Genomic DNA, 17,799 nt, shown 5'->3' with positions numbered 1-17,799 from the left:
TTGGAACAAAATAATGATCTAGACACGATCTCACTAGAAGAGACCATCGGTAGACTTAAGACTTTTGAAGAAAGAATCAAGTCTAAAAAGGGAAGTCATACCGATAGCAATGATAAACTTTTGTTCACAAATCACGACAACAAATTTAGTCGTGAAAAACGGTCTGGTAACCATGGACAAAAGAAGTTTGAACCATCACGAAATAAATGGCGTGGTGGCAAGTCTAGACAAACTAGAAGAGAGGAAAAATCCTCTTCGAAATCCAATCATAGCAAAGAAGAAAATGCTATGAAGGATACAAGCAATGTAAAATGTTACAAATGCAAGAAGCTTGGGCATTATTCAAATTACTGCCCTAAAAATGAACCTGCACAAGATCAGTCAAATCTAGTGCAAGAAGATAATGAGCCAACTCTCTTGATGGCAATTACCGATAATAATGAAATCCATCAAGAAGTTTTCCTAAACAAAAAGGAAACTGAAACTGAAAAGGTCATAACTACCCATGAGAGCATGTGGTACTTAGATAATGGTGCAAGTAACCATATGACCGGTACACGAACACATTTCACTGATTTAGATGAAACGGCTAGCGGAAATGTCCGTTTTGGAGATGATTCACGTGTACAAATTAAAGGTAAAGGCTCCATCTTGTTGGAATGTAAAAATGGAGATCAAAAGATTATCTCGCAAGTTTACTACATTCCAAGTCTCAAGAGTAATATCCTAAGTTTGGGACAATTAACAGAAATTGGGTGTAAAGTGGTAATGGAAGATAACCTATTAATGGTATATGATCAAAATCAAAAACTCCTAATGAAGGTTATACGTTCAACCAACAGATTATACCACATGAAGTTGAATATTGGTACACCCGTTTGCTTGTTGGCAAACTTAGAAGACCAAGCATGGTTATGGCATGCTCGGTTGGGTCACCTAAATTTTGATGCAATCAAAACCATGACCCAGAAACATTTGGTTCAGGGAATTCCTCGTATAAAACACGAAAGTCAAATTTGTGATGCATGTTTAGTAGGCAAGCATAGCAGAACTCCATTTCCAAATCAGTCCAAGTTCAAGTCTTTGGAACCATTGGATCTAATCTATGGAGATCTATGCGGTCCTATATCACCATCAACTCACGCAGGAAAGAAATACATGTTTCTTCTGGTAGATGATTGTACTAGATACATGTGGGCCTATTTTCTTAACTCTAAGGATCAAACCTTTGAGATTTTCAAAGAGTTTAGATTGATGGTTGAAAACGAGGTTGGAACCAAGTTAAAAATGTTTAGAACTGATAGAGGTGGAGAATTCACATCAAATGAATTCTCACAATATTGCAAAATTAATGGCATCTCTAGGCAACTTACAGCACCATACTCCCCTGTAACACCCCAAAATGTGCATACATGATTATTATAATTTTCATAGTTTGTCCTAGTAAGAAAGTATAAAACATAACCAAAAACTAATAAGTTTTTGGAAAGAAAATAACATAACTAAATGATTACATTTAGTTTTAATAAAAGATGAAGATGTTTAATGGAATTTAAGTATGGATCAAACATAAAGGGCCAATTATGGCAAAGTGGAAAGTTGAGGTTTATAGATGAATAAAGTGCAGAATTTTAGTGTGTGTGTACGTGTTCTAGAGAGAGGGAGAAAGGGAAGAACACCTTCAAGAACAAAAACTCAAAATTCAGCAAATTAGAAAGGAAATTGATGGTTAATCTCTTGCATGAGCCCTAATACATGATCATCTAAGCACGTTTAACAAGTGGTAAGTTGCAATTTTCGATTTGGATGATTTTGATATGAAGAGTATGGATGAAATTGACAAATTGCTTAAGTATGTTTGTGGAATAGTGTTGATTGATGAAGAAACCATGATTAGAAAATATTTTTGAATGCTAATTTGAATGAAATTGACATGTTCATATGTTTTGATAGATAGCTCTCATAAATCATGAAGTGGGTTTTTGAGAATTGATCATGAATAGAAGTTTTTAGTCAAAATTATGATGTTAACTTGTAAACTAGAAGGTAGGATGAATATTTGTGTTAATGTTCATTCGATGTGATGATTTTAGTGATTGGGGATTTATGTATGTATAAAAATATGGTGTGTAAGAACATGAAAAATAACAATTTCTAAACAACAATGATCGACGCACACCAAGTGCTCGATGAAATGCATAGATGATAATTATGTAACAAGTGACAATTATTAGTACAATTCATGTTTAGAAAGTGAGTATGCATTGTATATGGTGAAACGGATTCATGAGAACTAAAGAAAAACTGAATGCGTTAAATGTAGGTGTGAAGGAAGAAGGTTCAAGCAACAAGAAACCTTAAGGCTTGCAAAATCGAGGTACGTTACTTGTACGATTAAAGTTTACTTGTAGTAATGTTTATTGATATATATCGTGGTATTCGAAATGCGTTATAGAATGGTCGTGTAATAGACCCATCACTAACGGGTCAAAGAAAAAGAATGTATATGTTGGAATGTTATGTAGTCGAACCGTATGAACGGTTCGTACTAAAAGAATGTATGTTGGAATGTTATGTAGTCGAACCGTATGAACGGGTCGCACTAATAGAATGTATGTTGGTATGCTATGTAGTCGAACCGTATAAACGGGTCGCACGAATAGAATGTATGTTGGAATGTTATGTAGTCATGAATGCTAGTAACTTACATAAAACTTAGTTAAAAGTAGCATAGTGGAACATGATCGAATTGATGTGGTGAATATAGAAGGAATCGCTAAGAAAATGAAGTAGTAATGTATGTGGTATGACTCGTTTCGAATGGATCGAAATGGGTTGAAAATGAGACGGTAAAATGGATTAAGTAAGGACTCGATTGTAAACGGGTCAAAAATGATTAAATTGTATCAAGTATGTATGATATAAATTGACCCATTGTAAATGGGTTAATAAAGACTTGTATGATGAATAGCGGTAATGGTTGAGCATTGGCACGTTACTAACGGGTCGAATGGGTTGCATATATGAATGTTAATGAGATGTTGGAAATAATGCTAAAACGGAAAGAATGGTTACAACAAGGGTTAATAGCAAAATGGTAACATTGTTAATGGGTTGAATAAGGATAAGTAATGAATGCTATGGGTTTGTTTGGTATAATGAATTAACGAATGTTTTGATGTTGTGTATGTAGGTAAATCTCATCCTTAATAACGGCGAGCCTGGATCGAACACACTACAACTCATGCCCAAAAATACGCTTCCGTATAAGTTTTTATGTCAAATGGGTCAAAACTCTCTTTTGGTTTATGAGATGTTCCTTTATATTTAAGGTCTTTTGTAAGTAGATTAGTTGATGGTCATGGTTAGTTAAATTTGAGCAAATGTAGTTTAAAAAGTTATGATAGTCGTAATGTCATAGTTAGCCATACAGGGTATTTTGATGAAATCGTATGTGTCAAAATGAAAGTTTTAAATTTTTGACATTTTTACATGTCGTTTTGACCGTATGTAAAAGTGGGTGTAAAAAACTTGTAAGACCCTAACACGTAATTAACAAAAGTCGCAGCGGAAGTTCATGCCATAAAATTTCTTTCATTATAAACCTTATGTCTTACTTGAAAGTTCACTTTTAAGATAACTCTTTTATATTGAATACATCAAACTGACTGAATTATAGAATAAATCATAACTTATGTATAACAAATTACATCCTTAGACAACCCCGTACAATCCTTCATGTGACTCGGTCCTCGATCTTTATTCCTTGATGATCCTCCGTGACCCGTACAACCTGCACTCACCACATACATTCATCACATTAGTACACAATACATAAACAAGATTCCATCTCATACACTTCCTATTGCGTTATCATTCTATTTTTAAGCATTTCAACTGCGTATCCATATTCTGGTGAGGCTTCAATAATGTACCTGCATTACTTATCATTCACAAGGCACACTATTAATAACATATTACCCAACGTATCTAAATCATGCACACGTACATTTTTACATGTATACATACACATCTACATACGTACTTACCTTCCTACATCTCTACATACATGCATATACTCATACATACCTTCATATATACCAATTACATATCTGCATACACACATACATTACTACGTCTCTACATACGTTCATATACACATACGTATCTTCATATATACATAAAATACACATCTACGTACATACATGCTTTACTATACCTCTACTTACTTGCATACACTCATACGTTCCTTCATATATACTTAAATACACATCTACATATGTACATACACTAATATGTACACGTCCAAGATCTTACATACCTCATATATATCCATACATGAATTACATGGTGCTTAGACTTGAGTTTGCAACTTATAAGTGTCGAGGGAACACTCGAAATCATGTTTAAAAGGCTTGCCATAAACCACGGATAATATACTGAAGCCTACGATGCATATATAACATAAATAACTAATTTTTAGCTTTTTGGACATGGGAAGGGCGTCGGCGACGGCCCTAGGGGGCGTCGGCGACGGCCCTTGCATTTGCCCGTAGCCCAAACCTCCGTAGACAGCAAGATAACCCGTCAGCAAAACTGACATTTCCAGAGGGCGTCGGCGACGGCCCATGTGGGCGTCGGCGACGGCCTCTCAAAAGTTGGTTTTTCCTGCTGTGTTGTTTCATCGTTCGCGCGCACTAAAACTTGCATAACTTTCAACCCGTTTATCCGTTTAACCTCCCGTTTCTTCCTACATGCTTGTAAATTGGTTCTCTACCCTATGGACTCAAAATCCCACATCCGGATTAAGGAAATTCTTAACTTATGCGCTATCGGCTTATTATTCATTCACGGTTTATTCGACCCGTTCATGTTTTCATCAATCAACACTTTCGTTTTAACATCAAGACTGCATTTTGACCCGTTACATCTACTTAACAGAAATCATTGGTTTCATACCACACATCCGTATTGGTCCTCAATTAACTTACTTAACTAACTAGCACATAACTTTACATAAACAACTAAGAAGCGATTACGGAAATCACTTACCTTTTTGCGTCCGTTCCCTTGCCTCCTTTTGACCCGTTTGCCTTTCTTGCTTGAGTCCATTTCCACATGATCCCTATACTTTCAAGTCATTATGTCCACATCATAGTTAGTATGCACGTTTGTTCATATCACATCCATTTCTAACTCTTAATTATATAGACTTTCATTAGTCAAACATTAACATGCATACGACATAAACCGACAACCACATTGTTTACATTCTCTTAATCAAATTTATCATCATGCATACCCATGCATAATTGTCCTAACACATATACATAATTCTTTAAAATCTCATAAACACATTCATACGTTTAATCATGTGACTCGCATATTCGTTGACCTTTCCGAAAAGTCAATGGTCATGCTTACTTATTTCCAACTTATGAACATACACACACATTTATCTTGATATGATAGATTATTGTAATCACAACATACACATTTCACTTTCACGCCATTTGGTACATACAACTACATGATCACTTAATTTCATACCCTATGTTCACAAAATCATTTTCATGTAATCGTAACATCATATTTAACTAGTAGTCCACAACTTCTACATTTAGTACACGTTCATTCTACATTACCATTATGCCACTAATCCGCCTCAAGGTGTGCACCACCTTTCAAGCTTTGAGTACTAGTTCCTAAAGCATACTTTTACTAAATCACATCATTAACTACTACCCATATGTATCTCATTCAAAACACGTATCTCATGCTAATCTTAACTATCAATACTACATTATCACATCCTATGCCAAGTTACTCAATTCTTGCATACAATTTCCCTTCCTATCTTCACCTAGTCATTTCATCAAACACTTGGTGTGCGTACACCATTCAATGCACAATGTACAACTAACTCATGCATAATCTTCCAAGTTCCACAACAAAACGGAGTAGTAGAACGACGAAATAGAACTATAATGTCGACTACTAGGAGTATGCTGAAAGCATCAAATATGCCTCAAAATTTTTGGGGAGAAGCAGTTAGACATGCGATTTATGTTTTGAATCGGGTGCCCACTAAGGCACTAATAAACTGCACCCCATATGAAGCTTTGAAAGGAAGAAAACCAAAACTTGATCATCTTAGAATTTTTGGTTGCATAGCTTATGCAAAAGTTGTGTTGCCACATCTAAAGAAATTTGATGATAGAAGTACTAAAATGGTGTACTTAGGCAGTGAACCAGGATCAAAGGCGTGTAGATTATTTGATCCTGTTTCAAAGAAAGTTTGCATCAGTCGCGATGTCAAATTCTTGGAAAATGAATCATGGGATTGGAGTAAATACTTAGAAGATTTCAACCATGAGGAACCTGAGTGGACAAACTTCAGTATTGAAGATATTCAAGTTATTGATCCACCGGTTGTGGATGAAACTCAAATTGAAAACAGTGAATTTGAAAACCCAAAGGGCAATGAAAATGAAGATGAAGACACTCTATCACCAAATTCACTTCACACTCCATCACCAAACACCTATGATCCAAATTCGCAAGGATCCATTGAATATACACCAGCTTCAGCAAGTTCATCTAACCCATTTGATCACACACCTGTACGAGGCTTTCATCCTTTAACAGAAATATATGAAAGAGCACCGGAGGTTGAGACAAATGAGTTACTATTGGCCGAAGATGAACCTAAAAATTATAAAGAAGCATCGAAAGATGAACAATGGATTGAAGCTATGAAAGTTGAAATCAATTCAATCAACAAAAACAAAACGTGGAAGTTGACCACTTTACCCAACAATCAAAAGGCAATTGGCCTCAAATGGGTGTTTAAAACTAAACGAGATGCAAGTGGAAAGATCATCAAGCACAAGGCACGTTTAGTTGCAAAAGGTTATGTGCAACAACATGGGATAGACTTTGATGAAGTCTTTGCTCCTGTAGCACGTATAGAGACAGTTCGTCTGATTTTGGCTTTGGCAGCCTATAATAATTGGGAAGTACATCACTTGGATGTAAAATCTGCTTTCCTACATGGCGAACTCAAAGAAGAAGTATATGTTTTGCAACCTGAAGGTTTTGTGAAACCAGAAAATGAAGGGAAGGTATATAAACTTTTAAAAGCACTATATGGACTAAGACAAGCTCCGCGTGCATGGAACGTTAAGTTAGATCATACCTTAAAGTCCCTTGGATTTCAAAAGTGTTCTTTGGAACAAGCAGTCTACACTAAAAGAAATGAGACTTCAACGTTACTAATCGGAGTCTATGTTGATGATCTAATAGTGACTGGATATCCAAAGAAAGAAATAGATCATTTTAAATCTCAAATGGAAGAGAAGTTTGAAATGAGTGATCTAGGGTTGTTGGCTTACTATCTTGGAATAGAAGTCACCCAAACAGGGGGTGAAATCTCTATTAAACAATCCGGCTATATAACAAAGATTCTCAAAGATGCAAGAATGTTGGGTTGCAATGACACCAAGATACCAATGGACCCAGGAACTAAGTTAACAAAAACCGAAGGAGGAAATTCAGTTGATGCAACAGAATACAGAAGCTTAATCGGTTGTTTAAGATACTTGTTGCATACAAGGCCAGATCTCTGTTATTCTGTTGGTTTACTTAGTAGGTTCATGCAAGAACCTAAAGAACATCACCAAAAGGCTATTAAGCAAGTGCTACGTTATATCAAAGGAACACAAAACCTTGGTATAACATACTATAAAGTTGGTGGTTGTAGAATAACGGGCTATAGTGATAGCAGTTATGGAGTTAATACGGATGAAGGAAAGGGCACCACAGGAATAGTCTTCTATTTTGGAAACTCTCCAATAACTTGGTGCACTCAGAAACAACAAACTGTTGCTTTATCATCCTGTGAATCTGAATTCATGGCAGCAACTGCAGCAGCATGCCAAGCACTATGGCTAAAAAGATTACTCGCTGCAATGACTGGATGGAAAGAAGAAAAGATCACATTACTAGTGGACAATAGATCAGCTATTGCTCTAATGAAGAATCCAGTATTTCATGGAAGAAGCAAGCACATTGATACTCGTTATCACTTCATAAGGGAATGTGTGGAGAACAATCATATCAATGTGGAACACATTAGTGGAGAACTACAAAAGGCAGACATACTAACAAAAGCACTGGGAAGAGACAAATTCGTCACAATGAGGAAGCTGCTCGGTGTTCAAGACCTGCAACAAATATGATCGTGATTAAGGGGGTGATTGAAGGACTAATCCCGATCATCCATACTTAGTGGGTCATTAGCGTAAATAGTAAATACTTATAGTTTAAGTATCTAATGTATAAAGTAGAAGGGTTAAACTTGTATATCCTTATAACTTGATTTGGGATAAAACTATATATACCGATGTATGTATCAGACAACAAAACAATATATCACAATTGATCTTGCAATTCCTTTTATTTTTCTCTCAATTGATTCTCTATATCGTTCATAATCTGGGCAACATTACTTACAAAAGGTGCAAAATCAATCATCAAATGCACATTCATTTAACTATTACAAACCATTATACAAAGTAACATATGCAAAATGTTCCTTCAAAAAGCCTTTCTTCATCAATAAAGTTGACTAAAAAATGTTTGATCTTCAAAGTAGTCAAGAATATTTCTTCAATCATGATCGTCTCTCATCATGATTTCGCTCTGAAGTTTCTCAAAATACAACCATTGCAATTCTGGCATGTCACTTACATCCATCGTCATAATTCGTTGATTTGCTACCTTCTTTGCTAGATCCATTTTCTCGGCCTCCATCCTCAGTCGTTCATCCTCTTGCTGTAATTTTTTCCTCTTTTTCCTTGTCAAAATCCATCTTCTCAGCCTTGAGACGATAAAACTCTTTCTCTTGAGCGTGTGACTCCTCCCAAAGGGTATGTTTCGTCTTTCTTAATTCGATCATTTCCTTGGCTTGCCTGCCTTGGGCCTTTTGTTTTTTTGCAGCTTTCCTACCCATTGGTCGGTCTAACTCAATAACTTTATTCTCGACCGAATTCTACAATGGGGACGGGGTTGTGGTCGTGGTCGGGGATGAGACCATCGACCTTCGCTTTGGGGCATTCTTTGTTGTGTGTGAAATGCCCAATTTTTGCAACATCTTGACCACAGAGAAAGATGGTCCAATTTTTACGGCCCATTGGATTTGGTCAAAGAAACACAACCGTATCTCCCTGTTTTGCAACATCTATTTTCATTCATGAAAATCAAGATTTAGTGTCGGACTGTCGGCTTAATAACTCGAGTATTTAAAACTTTTGTTCTATCTTCTATGAAAATCAAAACCGTAATTCAAAGAAGAGTTAAATGCGATTTTAGTCCCTGTGGTTTGGGCCATTTTATTTTATATGGCCGAATTCTCATTCTAGTTCACAGAATTACATATAAAATGGCCGAATTGCCCTTCTCGTTAACAGAAAAATGAATGAAGTTAACCCAGTGGACTATAATGGCCACGATGAAACCTTTTTGGACCCACATGCGAAAAATGAAACCTTTGCACTAAACAGGCTAAATGACCCAAACAACAGGGACTAAAATGACATTTAATTCTTTAAATAATAATCATCTTATGCATGATTATAAAAAGTAGGAGTGAATGATTCCTAGGGTTTGTTCACTTTTCCCACTTTAGTACAAAACTCAAATCTTTTAAATCTAGGTCCATGTGGTTTCAATTTTGTTGCCATTTTCATTCAAAATCAAAATCTTTTCAAATTTTTCAGTTAACATCCAACTTTTTTTTTTCCCTCTTTTAATGAAGGGCAAAAGTAGAGTTCAAATAATAAAAGTAGAGTTCAAATAATAAAATTAGTGTCAATGACAACAGTGACGGATCCAAATCTTTTTAATTAGTGGATCACAATATACCTTTTTATAATTGTTTTACCAACTCTGTTGACGATATTTTCAGTAGTTAAATTACAAGATACCAACAACATTGAAAACCATATTAATTAAAAAAAATACTGGCTGGATAATTAACAGACTCCCAGGTTCTGGTGAAAATATTTAAAAAAAAAAAAATCTTTGAATACAAACGGGCCATCCTAACCTTGTACCATCTCCGAAGTATATTTTGGGCTTATCTATATCCTAGAAGAAATAATATTTTTTTTTCTAATATGCAAGGCCCAAAGCATTTTACGACATCTCCGAAGTATATTTTGGGCTTATCTATATCCTAGAAGTAGAAATAATATTTTTTTTTTCTAATATGCAAGGCCCAAAGCATTTTACGACAACCCTCATGATAACACACTCCCAAATCCATTTGGGATGTAAACGAACCAAACGTTTAACAAACCACTAGGCGACATTTGTTCGTTTAATAGAGGAACAAACATGAACAAGAAATTATGTATTATTAATTATATGACCGAATGTGAAAAGAGGTTGCCTTCGTTCCATTATGTGCGTTAACGTTCAGTAATGTGTTGGTTCGTTTACGTGCATAGTGTTCGTTCATTTATGTTCATTAATGTTTGTTCGTTTGTGTTCATTTAATTCATCATACATAATTGGAATATGATTTATATGGTTTTATTGCCGTTTTGTGATTAATCAAGAGAAGTTGTCAACAAAACACTAATTAGCAATTTAGCATGACACAAAAAATATCATCACACAAATGAAATTATATATAGCGTTTCAAATGGATGTTAACATATCCATAATACATCCACTTCTTGATCTTCATGGTTGTAAAAATCCCGACTAGGCGCCGATTAATCCCTGATTAATCGTCGATTAATCTCGATTAATTTCTGGTTAATTACAATTAATCCCGATTATATCCGATTAATCACCGGTTAATTCTGATTAATTTCCGGTTAATTACATGTAAAGATAGTATATTAGAACACATATATAAATCTGTGTGAGATGGTGACAACTGACAACAAGCCAACAACTTAAGTCATAGCTGTCTAGTTATTAGCCCAGTTTACACGACCAATTTTCACAAAGCCCAATTTACATAAACTCTTCACCACAAAGAAGATGGCCTAGTTACATGAGAACGGCCCATTGGATTTGGTCAAAGAAACACTACCGTATCTCTGTATTTTGTAATTTGTAGCATCTATTTTCATAATGAAAATCAAGATTTGTTGGAACTGACATGACATTATAGCCTAGTGGAATCTTGTAGTAGGATAAGGGTTAGTGATCATGAGGTTCTGGGCTCGATTCCCACAAGGGTTTTTCCTAGATTTATTGGGTTTTCTCCGGCATCATTATAAAATAAAATGCAATTTACCTATATTTTTTATTTATTATTAAATAATTAAGAGAAGATTTTGAAAGCAATTAGGCATATGGCAATCTCCAGTCCACACCACTAGGTAACACTGTCAACTTGCACCAAGTGTTGTTAGGAAACAAGAGTGTGCGTGACAACCCAACCACTTGTAAACTTTCATCCCTTCAATAGCTGTAGTTGCTTTGGAATTTGCTTTTGCTGTTCATAAAATGTGGTATCAACCGGGTCGGTTATTTTTCATGGACTAGAAAACAAACACATGATATAGCGGATGAAAGTGTTATTAGGTTTTGTTATTCTATTTTGTCGGGTTGAATAATGAAGATCCAAAAAGTGGTCGGACACTAAACTGCCACGATTAGATCTTGAACTGCTTGGAGACCTGAACCTGCACTACTTAACATACCGTTAGGCTCGCCGCAGAGGTGGGAGGGCCACTCTGCGACCACCCTCCGGTGTGAGGATAAGTATCTGTTAGAGAGAAAATAAGGACGAATGTTCAGAAAATCATACTTGTGTACTTGAAGAAGGTATTTATACTAGTTGACGTAGATGACATCATTCGGAGGGACGCACTTCAGAATGTGCGCCCTTTGTTAGGCAAGGGGGACGAACCTTAGGATGTGCGTCCTTTTTATTATCGTCCGGTCTCCTAAGGGGAATCCGGATTCGGTTATGTATCTACAAATAAGTTTTGTCCTCCCTAACAATTTCTAGTTACAAATTTTATAATTAATTGTTTTAACAAATTCAAAGATGTTACAGGAAATCACATAACTATTTTTTTCTCTAATGCTAAACATACATGTTAGAATCCGAATACGATTTTAATTCCTTGAAATTATTGGTAATCAGGTGAACCGAAAGTGGTTAATTATCATCATGTTTGAAAAATAACTCTGATTTAAAAAAAAAATAATAAATCATTAAATAGTTATCGCTGGTTAGCAAATTCTTTTATTTATAAATAATTAAAAATGAAAACAATTTAATTCAAATATTTGTAAATACTGGAATCGGAACATGCTGAAATGCTTCCTGTAGTGGGTCACGAGAAGGCCTACACGACGTGTTTTTCATGTTATATTGGGAAGGAAAGTAGTAGTGCGACTCTTCTATGCAAGTTACCTTTTCAAATTATCGGCCATCTTTTTAAATATATAAATCGGCATTTTAAATGTGAGTTTTTTTTTTTTTTTTTTTTTTTTTTTTTTTTTTTTTTTTGTATTCGGATAACAATTAATGAGTATGAAAAGAGTGTATTTTTAATACCTCATTTTACAATTAAATGATGATTAGGATATATTTTCTTATGTTTCATGAAAATAATTAATCATGTAATTATGTAAACATTGTGATGGGCTCATGCCTGTTTGTAACCGACCTGATCAGGTTGTGGCCTACTTGTCACTCATAAAAAGGGCCTAATCCATGTTTTGGGCTCATTCTCTGTGAGGGTAAGGTCAACTCGGGTTCGGGCTCAAATTTAAATGAACCAGATCAGCTCGGTTCAAAATAGTCGAACGAGCTAAAAACTTGAGCTCGTACTTAGCTATGATATAAGCAGCTTTGGTTCCGCTCAATTCCCGTTTGCATGGAGTTCAAATTAGAAACCTTTCAGTTTTAAGTCGTAGGCAATGTAGGACTAGTTTTTACATGGAGTTCAAATTAGAAACCTTTCAATTTTACTTCGGAATCCGATTTGGATATGGGTTTTTTTAAATTTCGAATATCCAAATTATCCGAAAGATTTAAAAAAAATTGTTAAATAATAAGTATTACTTGAAATTTTAGGGTTTCCCGATATTATCCAAATTATCCAAATTTCCAAATTTCCTGAAATATCGGGAAACCCTAAAATTATCCAAAAAAGTTGTTTTGGATGAAAATGGCAAACATGCCCAAACCTCAGGGACGATTTTGGCAATTTACTCTTTACTTAATATCAAACATTACCAGTTGTGCACGACACCATTTTTATAGATACTAAAGTCACAATTATAATTGTAGGCTTCCGCAACATTTACTTTTCACGTGCATAGATTTATCAGTTTTGCTTCGCAGTCAAGGTACGGACTACTTCGGTTTTCCAACTACCTCGTAGTCGAGATTTCCGAATTGCATGTGTGAATTGTAATTGATATAATACATTGTATTGATTGTTTATATATAGGTGAGCACTACACTACTGTATAAAGGAATGCACCGCTTATAAGAGTGTATGCACCATTGAAGCCAAACCAAGCTCGCAAAAGGCTTGGAATATTGCCATGTCAATTTGTGGGGTGTTTCTACGTGTTCCTTGACTTTGCCTACCGATTTTATGTTAACCGAGTTGCCGCAAACGCTTCCCTGACTCCCGAACCCCTGATGACCTTGTGGCAGAATGGCCGAACTGTTGTTCGTAATGATGGACAAGCTCATAGGCATGGTTTGATCCCGTTTACTATAAATTAATGTTTTTTAGATAAATATACATACATGTGTTGGTGTATGTATATATGTATGTATAAGATTTAAATCAGCTAACAAAGTGAGATCATTTTTTTTTTTTTTGAGCTCTAGTAAAAATTTCACTTAGTTCATTAATGATTTTCTTTTTTTTTTTTCCGAATAAAAGCACAAAATGAAAATTAATAGCGTTTTGACAACACATGAAAGAAAAAAAAATAATCTTACAAGTCACATTGTGTTATTTTCAGTTTTAGACTTTTAGGTAAAATCTTCTTTCTAATCAATCCAAACCCTGTATATTGCATACGACGGAGTACTACATAGACACCGGTAATCACATGACATGTTAAATTTATTTAAATTAAAAAAAATTACGATTTCAAAATGCTCATTTTATGTGGTTTTCTAAATATTAATGAGAAAAAATTACATAAATTTTGAAAAGGGTGGGGCCCACGCTTTTTATCTAAGAACCTTTAAAAATTATAGGTTGGTTTGGTTTAAAAATCAACAATATTAAAAAAAATGCAAAATTATATTACTTAAAATGTTAAAATTTATGTTAAATTATATTTTTGTCTTCGTATCCATTATAATTTTGTTTAGATATACATTCAGACTAAAGGTGAAGGTAGTTGTTACCTATTTGGAATAGGTAACTCCTTATTCACTCAATCAGGTAGTAGTACATCAATTCATCTAAATTGTTTATCTATGCTTAAAAACGTTGGCGGTGATTTACCTAATAGGATTTAGGTAAACTATTTAAAAAAAGGAAAAATGTGTGATTGGTAAAGAAGAAATGGATCCCATCACATACATTTCTCTCTCCCCCTTCCCTCATCGGTAAACCTTCACCGATCATTCAATGTAGCCGAGCAGTAAACACCATTGGCGTCAGTGTTACCGATGCTTTACCGAGGTGTTTGCCACACCATCCGCTCACCCTAAGCTTTTATTAAAAAAAAAGTTAGTTTAATTGCAACCTTAAAAACGGTAAAAGTAGTATATAAGATAACCCTTCAATGTCAAAATTGCCATCAACCCTTTCCAGTTAAAAACCATACAAGAACCTGGAATAAAACCCTGGAATGAATCTTGATTTTTTTTGAACAGATTAATAAAAAAACAGATTAATAAAAAAACAATAAGACAACTTTTTCCAGAGCCAGAATATCCAAATCCAGAGCAAAGAACACCTCTCCAACACTCAAATACATCTCTACAACCAACTCAGAAGTCAGAACAACATATGCATACGTCATCATCTAACAGAGAACCAATCCATGACGTCATGCGTCAACCGTCGGCGCGTGACAACCACGCGCTCATCGGAAACCAACGGCGACCTGCACAACGGACATTTAAAGTTAAGCTGGTCAAGCCAGCCGTCAAAACACTCCTTGTGGAACACGTGCCGGCATGCTAACTTGCGCACGTGCTCACCGTCGGCGAAACCGCTCAAACACACGACGCAATCGGAGTTCACCGGATCCGAACCTTCGGCACATAAGCTGTATTTGTAGGAGCCGGCGCGGTTTAAGCTGAGCTGGTCGGCTAAGAGAATGAGGCTGGCTAAGCCGGAGCCGACGGCGTCGAACAAAAAGGCGTCTTGGATGACGTCATCGGAGGGGTGAGTTGAAATGAGGTTGAAGGTGTGGAGGATAGTGAAGATGAGGGAGTGGAGATAACTGACGCCGGTGGCGATGATGGATAGGAGGAAAATGGGGAGAGAGTCGGAGGAAAGGTCGGTAAGGGTGTTTTGTAAACCCATGAATGAATAAGTTTTTTGGGGTGGAAGGGGTTATCGTGCGCTGGTTGGTTAAATACGCTCCCGAGTTCGTGTTTTTTCAACAGAAGAAAAAGAGTCTTTTACGAGTGGGGGGCGAGGCATGTGACATGGGTCCTTTTTTTATTTTATTTTATTTTTTTAAATAATATAATATATATTCTTTTTGCTTTACACAATAAGAGCATTCACATCCAAAGAACTAAATTGTGAGTGTGGCGTTTTTAAAATATAAAGAGTATAAAAAATGGTTGTGAGTGGAGGAGAGAGAAAATGTTACTGTTCATCTGTATATTTGGGGGGACACTGTTCACCCACTATAATTTTTTAATATATATTGAAAGTGGTTGTGAGTGAAGGGGAGAGAAAAATGTAATGATAAAGGTATAAAAATATTATTTAATTGAAAAAGAGAGAGAAAAAGTATTTGTTTTTAGTGGAAATATATTGATATAAGAGTTGTTTTTTAGTGGAATGTATGTATAATTTTAGGGGGCTGGATGTGAATGCTCTAATATTATTTGTTACATTTTAGTTTTTCAAAAATGGTTGTTTTTTTTTTTTTTTTTTTGCTTTTTAAATATCATTTAAGTAACTTGTATTTAGAGGGATTTGAACCGATACCTAATTAACGTGCACTTGCAGGAATTTGGATAAGCAAAGGCGAACCATAAACCAAATTGAATATTTTGTTACGGTTACAAGCTGAACTGAATAACCAAATAACAAGCTGATTTGGTTTTCTCTGGTTACGGTTTGATTCTATTCAGTTTCGGTTAATAAGGTTTGTAACCAAATAATGAATACTCTGATGCTCACAAGTCTCTCTCTCTCTTACACACTTGTTATAAAGGTGGTCACATTATAAATTTTTTTTAGGGTGTGTTCCCGAGTTAAAAATCCCTCCCCATCCCTCCCCTCCCCTCCATGTCTTTCCAAATTGGAAAGACTATTATCAGGCAAAAAAAAACCCATTTTCCCTCCCCTCCCCTCCCCCTGTTAAGTGGATCTCTGGAACACAGCATTAAGGTGTAAGGAGTGGTTAAACACTTTGGAGTGGTAAACCAAAAAACCGACTAATTAGAGCGTGCCATGTCAATCAGTCAAAAATGTTTAAACTTTGCTGAAAAGTGTTGGCAATGGTTTAAACATTTGGTGAAGTGGTAAACTTTTTAAATAAAAAAAAGGAAAAAAATGTGATTGGTTGAGATTGGAATGGACCCCACCCCACACCCCCCTCTCTCTTTCCTTTCTCCTTTCCCGCATCGGTAAAGCATCACCGATTTTAACCCAATTTCGTCAACATTGTATGCGGCAATGGGGTTGGCAGTGGTTTGCCGCCCATTGCCAAATCGGTGATCTCCGTTTGCCGCCCCCACTCCTTACCCCCTTATGTGGGGAGTCTGACAGCGTTTTTGTTAGCAGGAGCGATTGGTTATTTTAGGCTTTAGACCATGGGGTATGGTGGGGCGGGGGTTTGGAGCATGGGTTGACACGTGGAGTTCGAGCACCCCCCCCCCTGCGCTGGTGAGTGACGTGTCCGTGGGGTATGGCGGGGCGTGGCTAGCCCGGCGTGGCCAACGGTTATATTTTAAAATTTAAACATGGCCCGCTATGCCCTAGCCAACAAGCCAATAAGAGTCGGTCACATAGAATCGCTAGCATGCCCCACGCCCGGCCTTAAACTCCCGCCCAAGGGACCACGCCCAAACCCAAGCCCTATACCCCACAGTCTTAGCCCAAAAGTTTTCAGAGGTAATTCGTGTCAAAGTATGTATCCATGAGACTCGGGCCCACTACAACGTATTCAAATCCAATCATAACACATTGGTTCGAAAAGTTTTAAATGACTCGTATAAATATATGATTAGGATGAAAAGAAAAAAATAGTAATTATCTTATTACATGTGATTTTAAACTGAGTTTTCCTTTCGATTATTAAACGATTCTTGATAAAACTGGCATATACGAGCCACTATTTATGGGACTTGACCCTTAAAACGAAAGGGATTGGGGCTTGATTTATACACCGATTTTAATTCACCTATATATTAAAAAGACAACGGATTGAACAGTAATATAATATAATATTAAAAAAAACGGATTGAACGGTAATAATAAAATAAATATTAAAAAGAGTCTTAATAAAAAGTAATAAAATTCACCTATATATTAAAAAGACAACAGATTGAACAGTAATAATGATATTAAAAAGAGAACGGATTGAACAGTAATAATA

The 17,799-nt window shown here is 35.8% G+C and overlaps 1 protein-coding gene and 2 long non-coding RNA genes across 3 annotated transcripts; 1 reads left to right on the top strand and 2 right to left on the bottom strand.

Annotated features, from left to right (window-relative positions):
* The first annotated feature begins 1,648 nt into the window (after positions 1-1,648).
* On the top strand, positions 1,649-3,437 carry LOC110870815. The gene is made up of 3 exons (XR_002553260.2): positions 1,649-1,783; positions 2,324-2,377; positions 3,194-3,437. It is a non-coding gene; the product is annotated as an uncharacterized LOC110870815 (long non-coding RNA).
* A 155-nt stretch (positions 3,438-3,592) lies between these two features.
* Positions 3,593-5,091, bottom strand: LOC110870814. Its single transcript, XR_002553259.2, has 2 exons — positions 5,053-5,091; positions 3,593-3,793 (listed from the first exon to the last, which is right to left on the bottom strand). It is a non-coding gene; the product is annotated as an uncharacterized LOC110870814 (long non-coding RNA).
* Positions 5,092-14,781: 9,690 nt separating this feature from the next.
* Positions 14,782-15,594, bottom strand: LOC110872024 (E3 ubiquitin-protein ligase RHA2A). Its single transcript, XM_022120780.2, has one exon. The coding sequence runs from the start codon at positions 15,543-15,545 to the stop codon at positions 15,036-15,038; it is 510 nt and encodes a 169-aa protein (XP_021976472.1). The 5' UTR covers positions 15,546-15,594; the 3' UTR covers positions 14,782-15,035.
* Positions 15,595-17,799: the final 2,205 nt, after the last annotated feature.

The sequence above is a fragment of the Helianthus annuus genome, chromosome 8, assembly GCF_002127325.2.
Source record: "Helianthus annuus cultivar XRQ/B chromosome 8, HanXRQr2.0-SUNRISE, whole genome shotgun sequence".
Lineage (NCBI taxonomy): Eukaryota > Viridiplantae > Streptophyta > Magnoliopsida > Asterales > Asteraceae > Helianthus > Helianthus annuus.
The sequence above is the reverse complement of the archived record's forward strand: the minus strand, read 5'-3'. Positions and strand labels throughout refer to the sequence as shown.